At 26.9% G+C, this 27,538-nt stretch overlaps 1 protein-coding gene across 1 annotated transcript; it reads left to right on the top strand.

Annotated features, from left to right (window-relative positions):
• Positions 1–27,538, top strand: LOC107456753 (uncharacterized). The gene is made up of 15 exons (XM_087167734.1): positions 1–201; positions 3,561–3,575; positions 4,336–4,371; positions 4,985–5,011; positions 5,118–5,150; positions 9,770–9,793; positions 11,689–11,709; positions 12,312–12,326; positions 13,380–13,397; positions 15,850–15,864; positions 18,654–18,671; positions 20,567–20,581; positions 24,841–24,858; positions 26,274–26,502; positions 27,226–27,538. Exons 1-14 carry the CDS (start codon positions 135–137, stop codon positions 26,291–26,293), a joined length of 342 nt encoding a protein of 113 aa, XP_087023860.1. The 5' UTR covers positions 1–134; the 3' UTR covers positions 26,294–26,502; positions 27,226–27,538.

Genomic DNA, 27,538 nt, shown 5'->3' with positions numbered 1-27,538 from the left:
GATGTACTTCAAATCATTCAAGTAAAACAAATTCGAAATAGAATTTATTTTATAATAATGGCTATGCAATAAAAAATTACATTCGTCCCAGATGTTTTCGTATTTGATAATTTTCTTTAGTACATAAGCAAAATATGCACACTTCAAAGCTTATACTTTCATCATGGTGTATATTATTCATTACTGTGTTTTTAAATAATAGTAAGTTAAATTTATAACCATCTCCTTTAAAAATGTTTTGATTATTTGTATTTGTTTAAAAAAAACTTTCATGCATTAATTTCGAGTAAATTGCAATTTAGTTTTCCTTATTCCAAAAAATGTAGTAAATGTCGCATTATTTAAATGTGCTAAACCTCCATTTTGTTGTGTCATTGCTTTAATTAATACATTCAGCTTTGTCCATGCAATATTGTTCGAAATTAAGTCTTTCAGATTGTTATGCTCTATTTTAAAGATGGGCACTTTTAACGAACAAGACTGTTGAATGAATGCAAATAAGATTTATTTAAAGATAATGAAAAACACAAATTAAAAACATATGCATTGTATTGTGATTGTATTCAAGCTTTTATGTAACACCCACAAAATATCCATCGAGTTCACAATTCTGTACTTGTGACTCGAGAAGAATTGAAATAATTACCTAACCATATGATTTAAACCATATTTAATTAGATACCTGTAAGTGACATCTCGCGTGTGTGTCGAACCTGATTGGCTTCTGAATCGACAAATGCCACAAATTATCTGCGATGATGTCACTTGTAACCAATTCATCTTTATGGACTACATCGCTGTCTAAAAAGAACATCTCACCCTCACTATAGTTATCATAACTTAATCATAACTCATATGAACAATTCGTATAATTAGTTAAAGTATTATTCGCTTAAGGCAATAAAAGTAAAAAAAAAACTTAAATTGTTACCTTTAAATTATTATAAAAACCATGCTTACGTAATTTTTTCATTAATAATTATACAAATTAATTGCAAAAGACTTGTAAGCAAAATAACCAAATACATAAATATATACAAAACAACTATATACAAATACATAGACAACTAACTCTCATATCTAATATTTATCTAATTTATTATTAATCCTTATATGAAATGTTTTCATAAGCAAAAGAAAATTATGTTTAATTTATGAGAACTCATATCCTTAAATGTCAAACTCAAGGTACACTGGTAAAACCTGTACACTAGAAGGAACAAATGTGCTTTTTTTTTAACACAAACTACCAAAGTAACTGAAACCAAACTTGGTCAAAATATCATTCTAAATAAAACCAATATATGCTAGTTGTGGTAACAATAGGCATAACCTGAGCCTCAAGTAAGGAATCTGGTCCCTTGTCCTGAACAGCAGATGACCGACATCATATCAGTCAGAAAAATATATGTTTGATAGGGAGTATGATTGCCTCTGAAAGCTATCCTAACTCTCATATATTGTGCTTCATACTGTTTATTAGAGTCCTTATCTTCCCTGTGACAACCACTCTTACTTTTGCAAGCATGGGATATGCGGGGTTCGTATAAGTATAATTTTATCACAGTGCAGAAAATTCCACTCATAACTCGGAGTTGGAACACTCATATTAAATGAGTTGAGCACTATATTAAAAAAAGGTGGCGACAAAAAATATTAAAAATAGAACTCCTCGCTTTAAAATATGCGTCATCGTTAAAAATTATTTATTGATTTTTTTTAAATAACTTCCTGCTTCTTAATTTTATTTAATTTAAACTAAATTTCTAGTCTTTTAACCTTAAATTATATTGCGCTTCATACCGTTTACCACACTCTTCATCATCCCCTGTGGCAACGGCCCATACTTTTGCACCCATGAGATATTCGATGAGCTCACTCTTGAACTCTCGATGGTCGGTGGAGTTAGTTTTTGAGCTGCAATTCAGGGCTCAAGAGCATTCCATGCGTGTTCGATGACATTAAGGTCAGGGGACATTACAGGTCACTCCAATAGTTGAATATCGTATCGACTGGGGAATGAATGATTATCGATTGAGTGTATTCGTCCACCAACTGAGCTTTGTGTGAATGGACATTATCATCCTTTTAAGAAAAAGTAAGTATCTTGAAAGATGAAATTTGATCCATATGTTTTGAGGAAAGGTCTCACATAGGATGCAAAGATCTCTTTCCTGTACCCATAACCTGTCAAAATACCTCTAGTGAGTGTATGAAGAAACCGGTCATCTTGACCATGGTGGTTCTTTCGACAATGTTTTTTTTATTCCCAATGAGCTGCACAATCAGTCTTTTCGATGAGCAGACCTAGTGCGTTCTCCAGAAGTGGTATCCACTCTTTCAGGACCACCACAATGGATGAGATACCGTTGACCATGTTAATTTGGACGTCTAGTTTCTGCCATACTAGATGGTAGCACCGAGACTCTATTTGGATGCTAAAGTGCACTAGGAATTTAATTTTGCCGGAAATGCCAAGAGATGTAATGGGTGCCCTTTCGACAATGTTAGGGCACCTACTGCGACTCCTGGGTTCTCTCCAGAGAAGAACACGTCTGGAGTCGCTTCCCGACTAGAGTGACTCATCACTGAAGAGAACCCACAGCCAATCATCCTCTGTCCAAGACAGCTGTTCTCGTTATCATGCTAGGTGGTCCTTTTTTGGTTCACAGTCCAAGGGATGCAGACAACAGGGCCACTTGCTTCATATCTATGGGCAATTGTTATCCGTAAAATGAATGTTCCTGTTGCATTTTTTAAGAATAAATGTGAAATAAATCAAACTTAAAAAAAACAATTCAGTACTACACTATGCTATGGTTTTTAAAGATTTTAATAAGTATTTTGAATTTCTCTATTCCTTGTATAGTATAAGCAATGAATTTTTGATTGTCCCAAATAATTCATATGTAATTTTTTATTCATTTTTCTATTACTGATTTCTTTTTCGAAATCTTTTGCATACAAACATGATCTTTTAATAAATTCTCTCGTAATATGATTATAAATCTAAATACAATTATAAATTTCAAATTACATTATATAGACATCGGATCTTTTTCTGGATAGAGCCAAACAAATTATTGATCAAAAATTAGTTGTAGGTTATCTGTTTTTTTTGGTTTTACGTATATTACTTCCTTTTATGGTTACCTGATATTTACATTTTTAAACTTGATAGCTTATTACTTATTTTATACTTGGCATCCAAATCAAACCTTAAACTGTTAATAAAATTAGTTATGACAGATTAAAACTTAATTCCATGAAAATGAATTTTTTTTAAAGTTAAAAATTTGTGATATTATAGAGGATACCATTTTGTAATGAAGTAGCTAAACATAATTTCTGAGTTTTTTGATGATTGCTTCGATTAAGCTTTTTTTTCATTATGGTAAAAAATTATAATTTATGTAAAAAGACGATTAAAATTCGTTATTAAAATTTATGAATACTCAAAATGCAAAAAGTTTAATCTGCAAATTAAAAATAACACACACTGAATCTAATAATTATGAGCGATCCAAAAATGTTCATTAATTTTGTCCTTATTTTTCCAGATTTCGTCGAGTGTAGTAAGTGTTCAAATATCCTTTTTTATTTGCCATATAAATATACTATATTTTATAATGCAAATCGTGTTTTCGTAGTTGTATGTTCGTTGATAAAAGTTTTTTTTCCAAACTCTAACTGAATTTTAAAAACTTTAAAATTATAAAACTATTTTTTATTCGTAAGTGTAATTTCAAGTTTTGTACTTTGCATTAGGGAGAAAGGTTTAGCTTAGCTACGCAGTATGCAATTACTTATGCTATGTAATGCTGTCATTTGTAAACAAAATCATCTGTTTCATATTTTCAAAAACTGTCTGCAGCTTTACTAAACAAATGTGAAAGAAAGTCAAGATTAAAATACCTAGTCTTATTAGTGCTGAAAAAAATGTCGTCATAACAATTAACGTCGCCCTTTAGTTACACTTAACTAGAGACAATTTGGGATTCAACCTTGGTGACGATCCTGAAAACATTGTGGTAAAAAGAACATACTGACAAATGACTAAAAGATGAAAAACAATAATTGCGTGAGAAGGTATTTCAGACAAAACTAGTATAATAACAAAAAGAACTTAAAAATATACTCATAAAAACAGGAAAATTTTTGTATCTACTTATTAAAAAAACTATTATTCAAAATAACTTAATTTATAAGTGAGTAAAATTTAGAACTAAGTTGATTTTAGGATAAAAAAGACTTAACTGATTTACTCTTTTTTAAATAATTAAAAAAAAATTAAAGATTGTAATTCAAATACATAATTTTTTTTTCTGTTTCCAGAAAACTATCCTTTTAAAGTGTATGGCATTTATGGTGGTAAGTAAACTTTATGTGTGCCTAGTAAGCTTGAAAAATATACAATTCAGATTAAGAATTACTTAACAATTGCTTACAAATTTCATCAACCATTAGCTTCAATAACACTGTAAAAAACAATTTTAGTTATTTGAAGAACAATTTTCAAAAAAGAAATAAGCCTTCACAATTTATGCTGATCTAAAGTGTAAAAAATAATTCTTTACCAAATAGTATTAAAATAGATTTCGACGCTTTTTGGAAGTAATAACTTTATAATAAATTTATAAATTTAACAATGAAGTTTTGTGCACTAATAAGAAACAAGCAAAAAAATCACATCTACACTCAGATTTTTCTGCATGAGGTCTATTTGCAGATAATAATTCATCCTTATTATAGACAAATCCTACATTTAATGCGTTTTTCTTTTTTGGATTTTTTGATAAGATTTATGTTAAATAATTTTTATTTCAAGTTTTATGATAATTTATTAGTTTCATTTATTTTAATTTAATAAATTTGATGTAACATTTAACTAAAAAGGAAAAAAAGTAAATTTATAGATTTTTCACTTTTTACTTTTGTTTCTAGTTTTTTGAAGATTGTAAAAGTATTGTTAATTTTGTTTAAGATCATCATGGCAAAAGACACCACCATGGTAAATACATACTTTTCAAAACCCTTTTCCTCCTTTAAGTTTACAGGTTCTGCATAAAATATTGCGCTTTTTTTTCACCCTATATCTGTTTCTTTTCCCTATATAGGCAGACATGCATATACACCCCCGCCCAAAAAAGGTAATTTTTTTTTCATATTATCAGTCCAAAATAATCTGCTATATATATATATATATATATATATATATATATATATATATATATATATATATATATATATATATATATATATATATATATATATATATATATATATATAATTTGTTGTTAATTTATATAAATGATAACCAAAATACCAACAATTCAACGGCATTACCATAGTTGAAAATGAGACGACTATATTAGACATGGTACATTGAAAAACGATTATGATCATTGGTATATTCTTATTAAATTCTATAAATTGAATTTCTGTTGTGTGCTGATTGTATCAGACTGTTATTATGAATTTTTTTACACAATCTATTTTTGCAATACAATATTCGTTAAAGAAAAAAAGTAATAAAAGTAATTTTAGTTGTTCAACTTAAATTTAAAAAAAAAAAGAGATTTTGCTGCTTTGCGCAAAAAGTAACGCACATATTCTTGTGTGTCAAAATTAGTAACTGTTGCCATTAGGCATCATTGTTAATGATAGTATGGCAATTTTTTTTAGTTCTTTAAATTAGTTACAACTATTTCTCTGCCAATTTTGCTTTTAAGAACATAACTTATAATTTTTATTTCAAGTTCAGTTTCAATTACTTAAACGCGTATCATAGGAGCACGTTTTAAAAGCGTAATAATAATTAAAAAAATACGTAGTACTAATTAAGTAACATATATGCACAGTCCATATTTAGCATTAATCTTACATAAAATGACGTAAGAAAATACATAAACAAAAATGGAAGCATAATAAGCTCATTCTTTATTAAAAAGAAAACAATCATTGATGTTATATTTCAAAAAGTTCCAAAAAAGATAAACTAGTCTATTTTGAAATATATATATATATATATATATATATATATATATATATATATATATATATATATATATATATATATATATATATATATATATATATATATATATATATATATATATATATATATATATATATATATATATATATATATATATATATATATATATATGGTATTGTACACTTGTACACCACATATGAATATTTGTTTATAACATAAAAATATTTTATTACATATATCCTTGTCAAATTAACATACATATGTTAAATATTCGGCAATTAGTTTCATTACGTTAATTTAATGGGGTGTATCTTTGTTAATCTTTGTCATCTTTGTTAGAATAATGGTAGTGATTTAATTACTACCATTATTATATTACTACCATAATGTAATTTAGATTATGTAATATAGCCCTTTTTTGCTTTATATACCGCAATATAAGGTTTAAATATTTTAAAGAATTGTTTATTATTCAAATAATTGTATATTGGAATATTAATTTTATTTTGTCTCGTTAATATCTATTTGGAATAATTCTTAGTTTAATTTTTATTAAGATATTTATACAATACTCTTATTTTATTTTACAATTTTTTCACTGGCATTTTCTTATTTGTTAATGGTTTAGGTTTGCGTTTAAACTTTTATGGTGAGGGATATTAAAAATTATTGTAAAAATAGTTATAGAATTAATGGCAAAAAAATAATAGAAAACATTAGAATTTAGGACAATTAAATTTAAGGTATAGTGTCGAAACAAAGCAAGTGCTGCGAGGTCCTTCAGAACGCATCCGTTAAAAAGAAAACATAAATACTTAACTCAAAAACAATTCCTTATTCACCCTTTACCACAAGAGAATGACATCATCCATAATAAAGCTGGAAAATATTTTACAGAAATAAAAACATTTATTCATTAAGCTTCAATGTTCACAACACAAATCATCATAAATATAATAGAAAAATTGAAAGCAACATCAGTTGCCAGCATATTCCCAGAGAAGAAATTTGTCAGGACGAAAATTGAATGTATTCTTAATGACTTCACGTATCGCTTCGTATGCTAGCATCCTTGGCGAAAATGGTTTGCTCGGAAACAAATGTGAGCTCCCAATGAGAGTTTAAACTTTAACTTATATAAGCCAAAGAAACTAATACTAAAATAGGGACGGCTAAAGAGGTGATACAAGAAGAAAAAGAATGCTCTAGAAACATTGGTTTGTACCGATAAAAGATTAAAGTTACCTGATAGTCAGAGATGAATTGCAGGTTTTAACATTTCTGTGGAAGCTGGCGACAGCTAAATTATAATTAGTCTTAAATAGGTGACGAGAGGATTTTCACACACAAAAGAGCATATAGTTATTCCCACTGGAAAATGATACTTGGTTTAAGATGGCAGCAATACAAAAGATGCATCAGAGGAAACCATTGACAAATAAGGAAGTAGCAGCGAAATTAATATTTAAATCCAATATTTTGGAAGTAATATATAAAACAAAATAGCTTAGTTTACACAATCTAAATTATGTTAAATAGGTATTAATTACTTCACAACCATTATTCTTAATTAAAAAATTGTGTGGGAAAACAAACATGAATTAAACTAGCATGAGCCATCGAATAATGAAATAAAACTAAATTGCCAAAATGAACTGTTTATTAAAAACTATAAAATAAAATCACACCTAGAACATAATTGAAATTCAAAAATAGCTGGGAAAAGGAACTATGGGCCCTGAAGCTCGCATAAAAGCTAAGTTAATAAAAATAAAATAAAACGTTGAAGAATTCGACGATTGAATTCTAAGGTAAATAATTATGAAGAGTTTCCGAGTGCATACGTTACAAAGCAACAAAGTTATTGTTAAATTATTCTTCTACAGCTAAACAAAATTATTAATTTAGCAAAATACACCATATTAAGTTAAAGTAATTATATTGATGGCCAAATATTTAACATTAGCATATTAATTTCCCATAGATATATGTAATATGTAATAAAATACTTTTTTGTTATATATATATATATATATATATATATATATATATATATATTTAAAACACCCTTAAAATATTTTTGGAGTAGAGAATAGTACTTAATCTTAATTAGCTACTAAATTTTTTTTGAACACAGGTTGATTTAAACTTAACTTGTTGAGTTGAACTAATATTATTTAAAGTAATATCACGTATCAGAGGATTTAAATTGTGTCTAATCTGTAAAACCTATCTATATGAGTTATGGTTTTGTTTTCCTTCATTTTCTTTCTATTTAGTTATTATATGTATATTTTATTTTCAATAGCTAAAAATTTAGTACTAAAATTTTAATTAAAATTAATCATAAAAATATATATGATTATACATTAAATTAAGTATGATTAAACGATTTTAAAGCAAGTAATTTTACACATAGTAGTAAAAACTTTGCACGCTTAGGTGGAAATGTCAGTATGAAACAAAATGTTGCATAAGTAAGTACAATGTTGATATTCGTGAAAGTGATTAAAAATCAAAGCAAAATGTTGATTTATTGCGAGAAAAAATTCAAACGAATATAAGTTTTAGTACTCTCTTGGGCCACCTCAAGTTAAAATGCAAGATGCTATACACGTTACAGTCACTGTAAAAACACCTCTAAATGGACTAAACTCGGGGGCTGTCCAACTTGCCGTCCAAAGTTTGATAAGCTCATTTGGTGATAAATTTGAAGATCGTACAGGGCAAAAAAGGGTAGATATCTAGAGATGGAGAAAATCCTGTGATACCCTTGTTGTTTGTGAACGAGCATTGCCTGGTTAAAAAACGGCTTGTAGGAGCCCTGCCATGAGTAGCCACACATGTTACTGAAAGGTGTCAAGAACGAACCCATGGACTGTCATGGTGTCGTGGATCAATATTAAGGGTGATCGTGTGAAGTATGTGACGGTATCACCCATCATCACTCCAGCTGTAGAAGCAGTGTGCTGCTGTGCAACTAAGGTAGGATTGTGGCATTTACCTTGGAGACTCTACTCTTGTACATTAAAATTATGACTGCCCTTATTAAATCTAGATTCATGACTGAAGATGACCTGGTTCCATTCGGTTGCAGTCCAATCCCATAGTCAAAGTCATCACTCCAAACAGTGGCAACAGTGAGTGGATGCCAGCGCTGAACAGTTGGACACCACTTCTAAAGCTAGTATGATGGGGAGCCATCTAATTCGACATACGTTTACCTCTAACGTTTAACCACGTCCTTATGGAAGCCCAGCGGTTTGCTCGTGACATCCTTCAACCACATGTGTTTGCCAATCGTTGAAGACTCATTTTTCAACAAAAGAATGCTCGGCCACACAAAGCAAGGGTATCGCAGGAAAATATGCGCCACATTACCCCTATTTCCTGGCTTGATCCCCAGATTTGTCACCAACCGAGCATGTATAGGACAACTTGGGACCGCTAGTTGGACAGCCTCTGAATTTAGTAAATTGAGTATTATTTTCAATGCAACTGTGGAATGAGATACCGCTGGATATTATAAGGGATTTTATGACTCAATGTCTACCCTATCCTGGATTCGTGCTAGAGGTGGAGCAAGAAGGAACAAAAAACTCCATTCATTTTACTTTTTCTTTCAATAAATTATCATTTCGCCTTGTTTCTTAACCACTTACTCTATCAAAATTACACTTAAGTGTGCAAAATTCCGTTTATTTCCAACAATTCTTTCTTGGTGGGCAAATTATTATAGCAATGAGTGTATACTAGTACGTTTTCTTTCAGTAACAACACATAAACCAGCTGTTAGTAAGTAAACTTAAATCACATTTATTTGTTATAAGTTTCTTAACCCATTAATGCCTGATTTTTTCTACCAACTTGATATGTGAAATATTTTTTTAAATAATTTTTATAATAAATCATAATATCCTAATGTCCTAATATTGGAGAGCTAGTCTTGTATAGGTGCAGATTTTTCCCCATTTAAAGATGAATGCAATTTTGAATAAAACAAGTAATAAAATGTGAAATAATATAAAAAATAAGGTTAATTTCTTTTCATTTAAAAAAGAATTTTCTTTTTTTTAGAAAGGATAAAGTGAAGTTATTTTATATGAAATACTTTGAAACATTTTTTAAGCAATACAATTTTACATTTGCTTCATTTTCTAGCAACCTTATCCCCCAACTTCGGCAGTGTAACAATGTTTTATTCACATTGATAAAGTGGTTTATTCTGTTATATTTAAGGGAATCTTGTACTTAGCATCTGCTTGTTTTAGTAAAAGTGTCTGTCATGACCAAGCTTAGTGATCTTGGATTAATAAACCGTTTAACCTATTTCTCATTTTAAGCTTAAAAAATCTAACAATTGGGAAAAAAGGGAACAAAGATGGTTACAAGCAATAGATTTGTCAATTATTGCCCTTTCTAACCCAAATAAATAATAACCATCATTTCTTAGACCGTATGAAACACCGATATACATATACACCGATATACATTTTCATTCTGGTCCATACGATCTGTTCCTCTCATATACCGATTATATTCGGATACTACAGATTAGGTTGATCAGTTTCTATCACTTTTATTTATGTGTTCTACCATCACATTGCCTTTATCAGAGGGAAAACTTCGTGCATGTTGGAGCAAACTGTTGTTACATTGCTAGAATTTTTCATCTGAAATTTGCTAAACTGTTCAAATAGTCAAAATACTATTCATAAATACCTGGATATAGTTTTTGCTTTAACTTCGTGAAGAGAACGGTTTTATGTACAATTTGTACATATAGTTCCCGTTGCTCCAATATTTTCTTTAGATAATTCATTTCTAAGTTCTGGGCTAGTAAATAAGTTATCAAAGTATAAATCATCAACCTTGTTTGAAAACAGTTCAGACAATAAATCTACAAGAACTAATCCACCCATTTCAACGCCATGGATATCTGTAACAGTATACTTGATACATCGGTATAAAAAGAAAGATATGGAAATAGATAGGTCATGTATTGAGAATGCCTGCTACAAGAATACCATCTGAAGCCTTAACGTGGGCACTAGAAGGCAAACGAAAAAGTAGAAAACACATGCTAACATGGAAAAGAAAGGTGGAAAGGGAAAGAAGACAGGTGGGTTGAACGAGCTTGTTCCAGGAGAGATCTTGTTCAAAGGATTGAGTGAGATGGTGCAAGAAAATAAGGGCATTATGTGCTACTAGGCGCGAAGTAGGATAAGTAAATAAATAAGTAAGGCACGAATGAGTTTCTTAAAATATTCTAAGGGTCATCTAGTGATAAAAAATACAATACAAATATTTGTTTGATTATACGAATACGAATATTTGCATAATATACAAATATTATGCGAATATGTGTTTGCATGCTCATCGACATTTAATTCATGAAATGCGAACAATAATTCTAAATCAAATAGTATTTAATTAGTAATGTTATTCTAGTGGGAATATATTACGAATTTGAATTTTGTTCAATATATTTATAAATTATATATATAAAGCTATCTAAAATTCTATTTATTTAATTTCCAAGCATTTAAATAAAATAAATTTTATTATGAATTATATTTTATTATTTTTATATTTTATTGAATTATATTTTATTATGAATTATATTAATGAAATTTTATTTTTACTTTTATGTTCATACAACTTTATCAACATAATTTTAAATTTTTCAGAACATCGAGGATTGTTAGGAGGTAAGTTTTTAAAAATAGTTATATTGATATTAAGTTTAAGTTCAGCAAACTATCTGTCTGAACTGAACACGTTCGTTTTATTTTAATAACATGTGAAAACTTAAGGTTCTAGAACTAAAGTATGCACTCCGTAAGAAGTCAATATTCAAATTTCACAAAATTTTCTTTGTTTTTGTCGAAACCGTTTGATCGTATATGCTTCCAGTGATAATTTCGTCAAAGAAACGAAATAAGTATCGTTAATTCTTCGAGAAAACGAATTTAGTCAATATTTAAGAACTTTTCTGTCAATCAGTCGAAAAAAAAAAGTTAACATCAGTCGGTATTCGTAGCGTCTTATGGTATTTAACCTTGGTAATGTAGATAACTTTCCCGAGGACACCATAGAGGTGATTGAACGTTGTCCCAACAACACAAGAATAGATTGAATAGAGATAAAAATCACAATCTATGATTTTGCAATTGCACAATTCTAATGAAGCTTTCTTTATTTAAATTTCCATTGAAACTTTCAGTCACATGTTTAACTGACTTTCTTAATCTTATTTGGTAATAAAACGAAAGAGTAAATTATTCATTTATTATATCTTGTATATTTTCAGGTCTTTTTGGTGGAAGTAAGTTGAAATGTCTTTACATAAGAAATCTGTATTTATTTATTTTTGCTAGCGCATTTTCATATGTAAGCATAGCTATACAATATGTTTTCCTAAATTAAAATTCCTTTAAGTGATTTAGAGATCCATTTTATGTTAATCGTGTATTTTTTCAGTAACACCCCATAATCTCGAAAATGAGATCAGACTCCTGAAAGCAACTTTCTGATAAGACCAGTTTTAAAAATGTTTGCAAAATGAGCACCAAGGTTGAAGTTATGAACCCAATTTGTTAAAATAGGCAAAAAATAACCATATGATAACGTGATGTAAAAAAAGTCAATCATCACATGCTTGAATTATAATCTGACTTGGAGTTGCTTTGGCCTACTATGCTTGCCTGAAAGCGGGCTAGGGGTATAGGAAATGCTAAATAAAGCCTAAAATCCTACTACAGCTCCTACTTCAAAGTTGTCATGTGGAATGCTATAAAGCGAAAAAAATCTCAAAGCATATAAGACCTGTTTATTAAGTAACATTATTTTGATTTTATTTTAATTTAATTTTAAATTTATTTTATAAGTACTATTTATTTCTAATATAAAAAATTTTATTTCAGAAATTTTATGCATTTTACTTTGAGTTAACAACTTTCGAGAAGCATATTTGTTCGAACATGAAACGAATTAGAGTGCTTAATCTTTCAACCTAAATTTGGAGAAAAATATTGATTTTTCCTAAAAAATAAAAAAAAAATCAACTCAATTTTTTAAAGGGTTCTTTTTTTCTAAAAAGAAAAAAAAAGATAACGTTTTTTTTTAAAAAAACGATATCTTTTTTTCTGTAAACAACGTAAACAAAAAACGTTTTTTTCTAAAAAACGTTTTTTGTTTATATTTTCTAAGAATGATAACAATGATGTAACAATGATAAATACAAATATATTCTTAAGTTTTAAATTAAATTTAGTTAAATTATGTGTAAGCCTAAGCAGCTGTGCATGATGAAATAATAAGGGATTGAGATCATCGATAAATCAAATTAATAAACTTAATTTTTTTTTATCATTTTCAGTTGGAGGCTTAGCAAATGGTAAGTAATTTGATAAAAAAATATTCATTCTGCATTTTAAAATATAGCATTTGTTTGTTAAGTTATCAAATTTCTGATTAGTTTAATTCTACAAAAAATAGACCTTGACTTTTATTTAAAATAAAGCAGAAAAAAGAAATTAACAATAACTTGTAACCTTAAATATATCTTTGAATTACTTATGACTTAAGAAGATTCTACATTTTGAAAATGTAAACATAATTGACTTTTAAAAATCAAATTTATTTTTTTCTTTAATTACAAATATATAGGGTTTGCTGTGTTCATCATTTTATTATTTTTTTTAAAAATTCATAATAATGATGCTTAGAGTTTAAATCTAAAAAATCAATAAAAGATTTGATGCGTAATTTATAACTTTCGTTTCAATATTTTTTAGAATACACTTCCCTTTAGTCTGTTTTTAATAGTTCATTTCATAAGCTATATTTTAACAATTAAATAGTAAAATATAGTATTTGATATAAAGTGTTATGGTATTCTTTCACAATTACTTTTAACTGCATGCAGTAGGAAAAAATCAAAGGATGCAGGAATCACAAATATTACGAAGAAATAATTTCGAAAAATCCTAACATTGTATTAATTAAAGCAAATTTATCAATTCAACAATTCTCTCACAGTAATCGAGTTTTTTTCTAATAAATTGTACTGATTTACGAATTTATGACCATGTAAAATGAAACAAATGTTCTACGCACTGTTAAATTAACTTCTTAGTAATTTTTTGTTATCCATGATTTGTTAATAAAAAAGAGAAGATATATGAAAATTTTTCGTTCGTTAATTAGTTATTTGCAACAAAGTACGATTTGTAAAGAAATATGTCTGCAAAGAACATTTTTAGTCTAACAAATAGTCCCGATTTGGTTTGAAAAACAGTTACAGTGACCTCTCACTTATGCACCACCTCCTTTATGCACCTTTTTCATTTATACGACGATTTTTATAGGTCCCAGTACATTAAATAGGAAAATAATGATAAACATCCTTCGTTTATGCGTCGCTCTAAAAATAAATTTTTCAATTATGCGCCGAAATTTTAGGCTAACATTTTAATTTTTTAATCCTTTAAATATTTTTTCTTTTAAAAAAATTTTTTTAAATTAAAAATGAAGCAAATAAGCAATCCTTGTTACAGATAAAAGGAAATATATGTTGTTAGATCCTATTGAATTTACTTCCCCCTGTGACCTTTTCATTTTTGCTGTTTCTGGAAAGACATTCTTTCTAGAATTTTGAATAGGGTGTCTTATCTGTTACACCAACAACAATGAAAGCCCATTCATCTTTTAGAAAATGACAATTCCTCTTGTCCAGAGGTTAGTTGTACTCCCATGCTGTTTTCTAGAAAAAAAAGACAACTAGAATACGAAAGATGAAAGAGACCGCGATCACTTACTTGCAGTCAGATGGACATTTTGAGTAAATAAAAGGAGGTGATCTGTTTAGTGACAGAAGTACTTGAATAACTTATTGTGCAGCATATTATGACTTCAAGTACTTTTCTTAGAAATTTATCATGTGAGGTTTCACCCCCTCCCTTAAAACTCAAATTTTTTGTGAAGAATTGCTCACTTATATCTAACTAAAACTTGTGAAAGATGAGAACGTGGTGGATGATACTGACGAGATGATAAAGTTCCTCCAAATCACACAGCAGTATTGAAAGCTTTAGACACTATTACTGACTATTTACAATTTAATTTTGCTTCTGAAACTCCCCCTCATCCCATTTATATGAACTGGAAAAAACTGCTTTTGAATAACGTCGGCAAAAACAAATACAAACACGTATTAAGATTATTTTGTAAGAGAATAAATTGTCTTATGGTAATTTAAATTTTTTCTTCTGTATAATTCTAGTAAATATGAAAACAGTATAAGTATTAACATTTAATCTTTAGAAACATATTTATTCATATTGTCACTGCAATTTACGTTGCGTTTTAGAATTTTGAAGTTTTTCACTTATGCGCTTTTTTCTCTTGGCCCCTTACACCGGTGCATAAGTGAGAGTTCACTGTATTTTTAATTTTACTTGTCTTCTGCTTTGAATATAAATACACACCATTTTTGTATGGCAAAATACAACAACATGAATCCAATATTTTTTTTAATGGTGATCTTTATTTGATATTTTTTTCTCTATATATTAGCGATTATCTATTTTTTTAATTGCTATCTAACAATAGTTAAAAAGCTAAAGCTTTAATTAAAAAATTGGGGTTATGTTAATAATAGTATAAAACATACCTTTATAAAAAGCATACTTTTTGTTAGTAAGTATGTCGTAGTTCTTGTTTTCTTCAAACAAATTTTTGTGAACATAATATTTATTTTTGAAAGCATAAAAATAAAAAAGAAATTTTGTTATTTTACTGTTTGTATTTTCAATGTGGTTTGTTACATTAATTTTTACATTTGGCAGGAATCGTTCGTGGAGGTAAATATATCTAATTAATATATATATATATATATATATATATATATATATATATATATATATATATATATATATATATATATATATATATATATATATATATATATATATATATATATATATATATATATATATATATATATATATATATATAAATTGAGTGTAACTATTGCGCTTTTGTTTTCATATTTTGCAATCTGGCAATCTTGTTGCAAAAATATTTTTAAATCATTTTTGAAAAATTTCCCGTTCATGTAAGTACAACTGATTTCACTACTCGCTTTATAGTTTTTGTTTTATACTGTTTTTTTCTTTTTATTTTATTTTCTGTTTTTACGTGTTATTTTTACTTATTCTGTTCTATTTTATTTGTTGCACTTTTTGAAAAAAAAAATTTTGAGTGCTCCTCACACTATTGTATTAATATATTTTGCTTTGGCTATATTGAAACAATATCAGAAAGCACACTTTTTTGCGGATATAATCATGTGGGCTGATGAAAATTCTTTTTTTTTTTAAATCAGTTGTTTATTATTTTTTTTCATTATTATTTCCTCCTCCCCCACTTTTTCATATATATATATATATATATATATATATATATATATATATATATATATATAGATCTATACATATATATATATTGATTAAAATAATCAATTTTTTCTTAAAAATAAGAGTTTTAAGACATTATTGTATGAAGAGACAAAGAGAGGGAAAAAAATAATAAAATATTAAAAACAACTAAGTAACTGCTATTTTAATTTACTAATTTACCTTTTTATCATTTTCAAAAAAGAATAGCCAGTTTTAAAATAGAGGTTCCACTCTTATATCATCTGATTCACAAAAAATATTTAAACTCTCAGTTTATTGAAATGTTTTAGTTTATTGGTTGTTATTAGTTTATTTGCCATTCTAAGTTTATATTTTATTTTATTAATATATTTGATACTATTAGTCTATGAATAATCATTAAATGCGAGTAAAGGTCAGCTATTGCTGAAAGTTTCCCGTCAAGTTGAAAAATTCCATCAGAAAGTAGAATATCACTATGTTTAAAGAATAGAGTGGTTAAGATGTGACGCAAATTCTTAGACTGTGACGTTAAAATAAAGTTAAAAAAGAAACGCGTAAAAATACACATTAATGATCAAAAGATTGTTTCCCAAGGTTGTGATACAAGTAGAGATACAATTACAAATGCATCAAATAAAAAAAGTTTCAACGAAATTTTACTTTAAATAGCCTTTTTTCATTAATTTTTTTGAAGTCTCAGTACTTGTATATTTTCTTATTGAATTGGTATTTTGAAAAAACAAACAAACTGCTCGACGTTGAAATAACGTTACAGAGAATACGAATAAATATAAATTAATGCACAATTACTTTAAAGTTTCAAATCCAATTCCTTATTTCACGTACATATACTCCAAATGAGAATGCATGTTAAATAAATCTGTATAATAAGTGAATGTTTTAATTTATTTTAGTAATTTTTATCACATTTAGGAAATATATGGAAATGACCTGCATATAACTGCATATACAGTTTAAACTTATGTTCAATTTATGGACAGTTTAAATGTATAACATAAAATTTGTGTTTTGAAACTTAAGTATATCTTAAATCTGATCTTAAAATTAAGTTAAAGATACGAATTCAAATTAATGGTGTAAATCGACAATGGTTTTTTTTATATGATGTTATGGGCTTCATACAATTTTTTAGTTCACATACTGATACATCGAATGAAAAATAAAGCTTAAAAAATCTATTAAAATAGAAATTTTATTATATAATAAAGTTAATTTTTAATTCTTGCATTTTTCTTGAATTTTGCAATTCAATGGTTGAATTAAATTGGGAAATGACTTAACTAATTGCGACGATACCAGTTTCGTTCGTCATCTCATTTTACATCATTTTTAACTTATAAGTAACAGGGTTTTGAGATTATATACTCAAATTCTAAGGAAACTCATAGTTTGCAATAGTACCAAGCAAGTACATATTAAAATTGTAAAGTTTTAATGCTTTGTAAAATTCTCCGGTAAAATAAAACTGTTTTAAAAGTGTGTTTTTAGTGTTAAGTGTGTGTCTCCTTTATTTTTTAAAAAGTGCTATTTTGTTAAAAATGATAATTCAAATAAAAATTTTGAACGGATTTAATATTTTGCTTTCAGAAACAACATGTAATAGATAGATAAACAACTATTCATTTCTTGTAAAATATTGAAGTAAATAAGTAAATTATGTAGATAAGAATTTTGAAGGTAATTTCCGGAGTTTTATTTAATGACGGTATGATAAATATAATTTTTAAGGAAGTTTTTGATTAATAATGATATTTGTTTTCAATAATGGATATCGCTTCTTATGTTTAAAGCCATAATCCAGAGAAACAATGAATTAATCACTTTCACCCATGTTTTGAATTGAGAGAGAAATATAATTTGAACACATTTTGAAGAAACTAGTGATATGTTACAACACAATATTAAATCTATGGTTAATACTACATTTGAACTTTCAGCCAAGATAAAAATACACGATTCAATGTTCAATCATATTAAAAAAAAAAGAGGACAATTGAGTTCTGCATATATTTCATTGATATATATCTACTAATATAATTTCTCAATCAGTAATTATATTAATACGTAATATAATAGTATATTAATAAGTAATATAATTACGTAATAATATTATTATATCATTACTAACATAACTTATGAATTAGTGATCATTGTATCAAGCAAAGCAATGTCATTTTTATTCGTTTCAGTTAAAAACGTGGTTGGGGGTAAGTATGAATGTTTCAAATTAATTTTTCCATTTTCTTTATTTAGAAACATTACATGCATTCTTGCATTTTAAAGGAATTTATTTCTTAGTTGAATGCAATAAAGATAAATACTTACAAACTTATTAGAATCGGATTATTAAGAACATATTATTAGGATCATACGTAAATTCAAGATAAACTCTCCTTATTTTATGTGTTAATGAAATTGAACTTATGAGCACTATAGCTGATTGATTAATTTCAATACTCTAATGTTTATAAATTTTTAATACTTCTTTGAAACCAAACCTATTAAAAATCTGCTACTTACATTAATTTTCCAAAGAAATTACCCCGAAGCTTGGATTATTGCATCATATTATGTAAGGTTGTAGGAATAATCATTGAAAGTGCATCATTGCCAAACTGAAATCTTCTGTAGAATGAGATGCAATCAAATTGAAAAAACTGTGAAATTGAATTACAAGGTAATTGGAATAGCAAAATGCTGAACTATATAAAAATGCTCTGAATGCATAGAGGGGAGGGGCATTGCTGCTTCTTGAAGAAGTTATTTTGATTAAAGGAACTGTTTAGAAAAACTTTGCTCTCTCTCTATTTATATATATATATATATATATATATATATATATATATATATATATATATATATATATATATATATATATATATATATATATATATATATATATATATATATATTCTTCTTCTGTTTCTTGTGGTTTCCTTGAACAGTCGGAACTATGGTTGTTTGGGGTAATTTACCACCAACTGTAGAAACTGCTCCCGCACAGACGTAATGGTAATGCTCCCCTGACAAAGCTGCCATGTATGTCAGTGCATCCATTTGTGTTTTTCTTTTCTGATTTTTAGCATGTTTATTTCTGTTTCAAATTTTTCGGCTTCTGTTGTGGTTTTCGTGAGGTGATATTCAGGATTAGTATCTTTCGGTTTTCTCCTGTGGTGTTCCTTTCAGTTCCCTTATGAGCAAATAACTTGCTTAATTCATTTCATTTTAAAATATTCTTCCTATATTTTTTCAGTTGTGACTTTAGCTGATTGACTGTTGAAACTGGGAATTTTGTATTTTATAGTTTTTTCTCTTCAATTTTCATTATTATTATATTTATAACTTAAATTGAATAGAGATAGAAAAACAGAAATTATTATTTTGCATATTTCTTGAAAAAAATTGCAAAATAATACGATGATTAAAATTAAGAATTTATGAGAAAAATTATTTCAGATTTGATACTTTTATTTTATAAGCCACCAACATATATATTTATTTTACTTCAACTATATATACTCATTAGATTATTGGATATGTTCATTAGACTGAGCTGTACTAAACAAAGTTGAAAAAAATGAAAGATAAGATTTACCATCGATTTGTATTCAGTTTAATTTATCTAATTTTAGATAAGTGCAGAAAATAATATTATCTTTTAACTTGTGTTAAAAAAATTTATGGCATAAATTATAATTTGTTAGTTCGTTTTAAAAGTTAAAAAAATATTGAATTCTTTTCAGGAAATTATTTTTATTTAGTAAAAGAACATTAAAATGAATTTGAATTGTATGACAGAGCTTAGATTCAAAATTTAATATCGATACAGTTATTAAAATACTTTCAACAAAAATTTTAGCAAAACGTTTAATCTAATTATTGAATGTTAATAATTCTTCATATAACTAAAGTGACAGTAATGGTTAAATTATTGTACTTAATGTAGCTGAAAAGGTATTTAGAAATTTAATAAAGTTTTTATTCGTATATAGCTATGAAATATTTGATAATAATTCTACGAAATTTGATATTTATTTAAGAATTGTTTTCTTATCTAATAATTGAAATTTGGTTTTGAATCATTTTTCTTTTTCTCTTGCAGAAGTCTTACCACCACGTAATAATATTTAATTTATTTCTTTGTTGTTTTCAAGTGCATAAAATTTATCTTATATAATCATAAGTAATACTAAACTGAAAAAAAAAATAAAATGTTACTTTTACAGTATGCAATATACAAAAATTTTGGTTTAACTTTAGTTACGGCTGTATAAGCAAAAACTTCTCACAGTCTTAAAAAACAAAATGATGGAAACCTTCCATTTGTAACATTCTGTCAGTTATTGTTTTGTGACTAAGAAAGTATTTTGTTAATATATAGTATGTTCGTATTGCGCAATTATTTGAGCTTTACTAGAGCCGTTTAGTTTTTTATTTCTTTTTTTTTCAAAATACAAATATTTAGCTTTTTCAAGCCTATTTTAAAATGTCAAAATGTAAAAATTAAATCGAATAAATTTTAAACTATTATATTTGAATAGCTCACTAAGTAAATAGAAGAATTTTTAATTGATCTAAATATTAACTTTGTAAAAGAAAGATAGAAAAAATAAAAGGTAAGTTAAATGCAAATATACTATTTTTGTTAAGTTATTTTCAGCTGCTATTTAATTACGCCACTAAAATATAAATTGTAACAAATACACTGTGTCCAATGCGGAAAATATTTTTCAAACCTCTTTTTATGCCTAAATATTAAGTAAACCATTTACATGCAAATTTTTCTAAAATGGAATATGTACTTTGAATTTGAATTTAATGTGCAATTAAAGCTCGACAAATATTATTTTTTTTACATTAAAAATTTACATTATGAAGTATTTTTTGCATTTAGTTTGGTCCGAAATTATTAGACTTTTTCCATGCATTTTAGAAATTTGATATAATTTGTAATGTTTTATTATGTTTGTAAAAAATAACTAACACATTTCCAATTTTTATAATTCGTTTAAAATACTTACAAGCTTTTAAAAGGATAATATAGTCGTTTGTTAGGTATCGGAATCAAAATTTCATTTTATAACTGGGTTATGTTCAGTGCATTTCATGTAGTTGTTATTAAGATATTTAAACAAGAAAAATACTGATGTTTGAGTAGAAAAAGGAGTTATTTGCATGTTCAGGTTCATTTTCTTTTGATATGAACTTATAGGGGACTGATAACAGAATGACAGGAGCGGGATGTACTCATTCATTCTTATTGTTTGCGCTTTTCGTTGAAATTCTACGTATCTGTAGAAAAGAAATTCTTTCTTATCAGGCGTTGGCTTTCATAGGGCTGAAATACTTTCCCTGTGTTATTTGACAATGAGGGAGTTAAAATCTAGGGATTTTTCAATGTGTTCGAAACAATGATGATATATAGATTCTTGCTATTGATATCTTTTCCATTCGGATTCTTTTGATTTATTTTACTTTTGTGTTAAATTTGTTGTTACAAAGTGAGTTAATGAAAAGTGTGTCCTTTTTTTTTATTTGTCTCATTTGCAAACATACTAGATTTGTTTTAGTTCCATGTCTAAGAGGTGCATAATGATAAAAAATAATGGCTTAGATAGATTTTCTGATTCAGATTTAGTTAATCCATATATTTGTTAACTAGGGCCTGATGAGCCAAGAGTTTTAATTTATACAGAAAATGCAGGTGAAACAACTTAGGTGCTATACCATTTTATGTCCGTAAAATATTGTTTTTAAAAGCTATATAGGAGAAGATGAAGTGGAAGTCAAATTTTAGAGTCAAGCGAAAAAGTGAAAGTCCGATTATAAAACTGAATAAGATAGATATAAACTAAATAAGAATTTGTTGAGAAAACAAAATTGAAAAATCTGGAAGCAATTTTGTGAAAATTTCATGAACACATGAATTATGCTCCTCTTGATGTATTTAACTGTTTAATTGCGAAATTCGGAAAGGATTGTCTAAATAACTTGAAATTTGATCAGTTTACTACTAAAGAGCATTTAAAGACAAAAAAATAAAAGAATGGAGTGAAAGAAGTGTTATATTTTTAACGATGCTCCATTCTTAAAAAATTGGCCATCGGGGAGAGCTTTTTTTTTAAATATACGGTGGTTACGACTGCTTTAACAACGTTCCTGTACATATCTTCAGCTTAATAGAATGGTATACATGAAGTTAAAAAAGACTATAAAACATCAATTTTGATAAGTATTATTTACTTACACTTCAGATAAGCTTAAAATGATCATTTATAGACTACAAATTTTGCGTATTCTCCAAGGATACTTTTTAAAATATATCAATATGAGCACAGTTCATGAGTGTCGTACATTTTTGCAAAATTGGTTCAACTTTTTTAATTTTTCAACCTCATCAATTTTCTCATTCTAAACTGAATTTATAATAAGGCTTTAATTTTACTTTCAACTTTAATTTGAACTTTTTTCCTGCAATCGTAACTAATGTTTTTTTTTAATCTATTTTAACGACTACCTAAGCAACTAGCGTCTTGGTTCGTCAAGTTCTGACAGAGAGATATTTAAGTCTTTTAATTCTGAACTTAAACAGTTTCTAAAAGAACATCTTTTATAATTACGAATCTTTCGAGTATGGTGCTGAAAGCAAACAAAATCTGAAAATGGGACAAATAAAAGAGAAGTGTCCCTTATAAATGACAAATGCATCTGGGAAAGAATACAAATCATAAGAATCATAATGGAAAAACTATCAATAGCAAGAAACTATTGAATACCATTGTTTGAAAGATATTGAAAAACACTTTTCATGATGAATTTCCTCTACAATTTGAAAATAACACAATAAAGCACTCTCTGAAAGCCATGGTAGTATCTGAATTTTTTGCAACAAATAATTTCAATAAAAGAGAAGAGCACTGATAATTAATGCATGCGTTGCATAAGCGATAGTGATAACCTCTGCGACTATTATAATTCTCCTGCAAATTCTACAGAAATTGAATCTGAGCCACTTTTTTTATTTCATCGTCATTATTTTTCCAGAATAGCTATCACAATAGCAACTGATTTACATGCAACAACCTAACTCAAGGAATCATCCGAAATTTAAAAAGAGAACTCTTAGAATGCTAATGTTACAAAAATGAAAATGTTGATTTTGATTTAATATTTTAATTTCTAAATTGAAAAATAAAATGTTGAATTGTATGCCTAACAGATAGTTATTATCTTATTAAAACTAGATTTTTTTTTGTAAATTATATTCCAAAAGGTAGGAATATTTACCCTCTCTGTCTGCTTCATACCTCATACGTTCGGTGTTTTTATGCCAGTGTGGTTGGCGTCGCATGGCATGCAACGAAGAGGAAAAGTACATCGATGAAATTGAGTTTGTTGCTTCTTACACGTCCCCCGCGATTATTTTTGTCTATCCCGCGATTATTTTTGAGTTTCTGAATAATGCTAAGAGATGCTGAAGATCCCACTTACTTCTCAATTTTCGCTGTGAGATTTCTCGCCTTGAATTGAAATTAAAATCCTTCTTAATTTTCTGTAATTTCGCTTTCATTACTATTACCATTGGATGTCATAATTATTATGATGAATAAGGTTGGAAAATTATTAAAAGTAAGGTTGGAAAATTATTTTCCAAAATATTTTTTGCTTAATTTGAATAAATATTTAATGCAGATATTTATCTTAAGCACCTTAAAGCTATAGAGTTAATAAATATGTTATCACAATGTATTTTTTAGATAAAAACTTAGGTGTATTGCAGGGAAAACTGGAGATAACTGGACGGGTCATCACATATCTCACCACCAATAGGTCAAGCAAAAACCTGCTTGCTGACAAAAACATTTTGCGTTTTTTGAATTTAGAAAATATTTGATTTCAAGCAATAAAAAAAGTTTTTTGAGTTGGAAATTAGAAAAATAATCCGACAAAGAAAAGAGTTAACAACTTACATCAAATTTCTAAAATTCATAAATTCAATAATTATGTTATGGCTCTCATATTTTCCTTTCAGAATAAATTGTAAATATAATAATTGTAAATGTAATAAATAATATAAAAGTTCATAGGGAATAGAATAGAATAGGGAATAGAATAGAGAGATAAGAACATTATTTTGAAATTCATAAAAATGCTAGTATTCTTTCAAAGAGTATATTTTAAAGACACCTATTTTTGTGTTGCACGCAGTTGTAGCATTAGCTGATTAAAAATAAAAAATTAGCAGTTTTTGAAATGTATACCATTATAAATTAGTATAATGTATTTTTAAATTTAGTTTAAATGCAAAAAAAACTTAATAATACATTAAAAGTCTACTGTTATAAGTGTTTTAAACCATAATATTTTTTTTTGCAGTTAGACCAATTACTGACAGTAAGTAAAGATCTCTTTTCCTCTCTCCTTCTTTTTTTTCTAATATATGTAGCATTATTTATAAACTAAGGAATTTAGAAGAATTTTGAAATGAATATTTTATTAACCTTTTTCGTCATTTATTTTTCTATTAACATTTATTTTTATACATCACATTAAAATTTTTTTTTTACAGAAACACAAACACTTGATTTGTTTTTAATGTTAAACGTAATTCTTTTTGGCTTAACTTCATTTTCAAAAATGTATGAGATTTTACTGCAATGTTCTTTAATCGAGGAAAAAAATGCGGTCAAAATTACTAGAATATGTCAAAACTTACTATGTTTCTGGTTCTATGGAAACAACAAAAGGCTCTGTTATTTTCACCGAAACGCTTCCGTCATGATTTTGATGGAAGTAATAATAAAATATGATTTTACAATATGTATTAAAATTTGATAATTGTGGTTAAATTTGGTAATTGGCAGCATAAAAACTATTTATGTGGTTAAACTTACTGAAAAGTTTTGCATTTTTCATTAATGCATGATAATAAAAACTATAATTTAGAAAAATATATATAATTTCCTGTAAGCCGTTATCAAGTGAACGGAAAAATTGACAAATGAGTGATATAAATAACGTATAATTTAGATTTCACAAAAATTATGTTATTCTTTTTGTCAGAAATGTCGTCATAGTGTACGGTAATTTTACCTCAATTTTTCCTCGGTTTGTATTCTGATTTATAATGATCAAAAATACGCTGTAAAATTGATTCTGATTCTGAAACTCACTTCTTTTAATTCTCAAACTTATTCTGCTTCTATTTAGTAGATCTGCTAAAGGTGTCATTAAGATTATTCTACTATGTGTCACTACTAGTGTTTGATTTTGCGAAACAACACTTGACTTATTAACATTGAACTTTAAATTTTAACATAACATATTAACATATAACATTAACATTTCAAAGCATGGTATTAGCTGATCTGTATAAATATGGATATTTTTCAAAAGTGTTGACATTAGTTTGCTCATAAAAAGCTAGTTTAAAAATATTTCAGAAAAGTAATAGAATATTGATATTTCAATACTGTTTAGTTCATGACAATCTTCCGGATAATAACAATTTAACCTTCAATTTAGGCAAGAAAAATTGGCTAATGAGTATCAATTGTATATTTTTGATACATTAAAATATTGAAAGATTTTTCCTTGAAAAATAAAAAGTTTCTGAGTTAGACAAATTTCAGAGCATTTATTAAATTTAAAAATGTTTGATTTCCAAATTCGCTGTACAGTGTATTATTAGGAAAAGAAATACTGTTGCTCATTAAAATAAAAACTGATCTATAATATATACTTTTGTTAAATAGTTGCTCAACACATCTAGAGTTGATATATTTAATTATGTTGTTATTTACTTATAGCTGTTCTTGGATGTAAGTAATTCCAGATGGAAAAAAATAGTTTTATAAATAAATATATAAGTGTTTTTACATTCTTTTTAAATATAACTTATTACTTAGCTGTATAGAAATTTTCTAAAAAAATTCTAAACAATATGTTGCATGAAAGTGTTTGGTAAGAGAATCATTAATTATTGTTTTTAATATTTGAATATTTTAGGAAAATATTTGCAGATTTTAAGCTTGAAAAGTAAGTGTTATAGTTTTCATTATTTTTTAAGAAAGAAAACTATTTGGAAAATTTTTTATGCTTCTTAATGCTGCATAAAATTACTCTTACATTCATATAGGCTTAATTTCTTGATTAGTTAAAGTAAAATATCATTATATTACTGAAGGAAATATAAAATGACTGAATATGAATGCAATACTTTAAAGCTACACTCAAAGATAATCAAAGCGGAGTTTTTATTTTTTACAGCTTTTCAATACTTCAGATTACCCGTGTTAAAAACATTGGAAGTAGTTTTACTTAGTTTTAAGAATATTGCATTTGACCGAAAACATACCACAACCTGTTTTGTCTTCCTATCTGATATTAATTTAAAAGGAGCAAAAACTATAAACGCAGGAAATTTATTTATATATTATTCGACCTAGTACAACGAATTGACTGTAGATATAGTAAACTAAGTTTTGTTTTAATTGAAATATAAATATTTAACGTTTTCAAAGCTTACATTTTACAACTCAATAATCATCATTCTTAAAGTACCACCTTTACAAACTTGATCTGCAAAGTAGGAATTTTCGTATATATAAACAATGCAAAATTTATTTGTACATATATATAATTTTTTTATTTTTCTGGATTTATACAGGTTTATAAATTTTAAAAAATTTAAAAAAATTGATTAGTGAGTAATTAAACTTCCTTTGTAATTTAATTCAATAATATTAATTTCACTTTCAGATTCATATAATCAGGCCATACCAGATTTAAAGAATGAGAGGAAAAGAAAGAAGTTTTGCTTTTACTTCTCTATGATACTACAACTGATTATTAATCTGAAATTTTTTTGTAAACGCTTGATAGCGCTTTAGGTCTGGTACAAGCAATGATAAAAACTCTTAAATAAATGTGTCTAAAAAATTTATTGCTTTTTGTGTAAACTTTCAGGAAATATGTCAATGTAATACGGTGTTTTGATTTAGTGCAAACAATTGAAACAAAGCGCTTATTTTTCTTAAATTCCAGATGAAATAAAATAAATAATAAATTCCTC

This window comes from Parasteatoda tepidariorum, chromosome 7 (genome assembly GCF_982258835.1).
Source record: "Parasteatoda tepidariorum strain Cologne lab strain chromosome 7, Ptep-v5.0, whole genome shotgun sequence".
NCBI lineage: Eukaryota > Metazoa > Arthropoda > Arachnida > Araneae > Theridiidae > Parasteatoda > Parasteatoda tepidariorum.
The sequence above is the reverse complement of the archived record's forward strand: the minus strand, read 5'-3'. Positions and strand labels throughout refer to the sequence as shown.

Bases quoted from the DNA above. Each gene is read 5' to 3' on its own strand.
- LOC107456753 (XM_087167734.1), top strand. From the start codon at position 135: ATGCACACTTCAAAGCTTATACTTTCATCATGGTGTATATTATTCATT. The intron at 4,372-4,984 runs GTAAGTAAACTT...ATTTTGTTTAAG, and splicing joins AGTGTATGGCATTTATGGTG to ATCATCATGGCAAAAGACAC. The intron at 9,794-11,688 runs GTAAGTAAACTT...TAAATTTTTCAG, and splicing joins AACACATAAACCAGCTGTTA to AACATCGAGGATTGTTAGGA.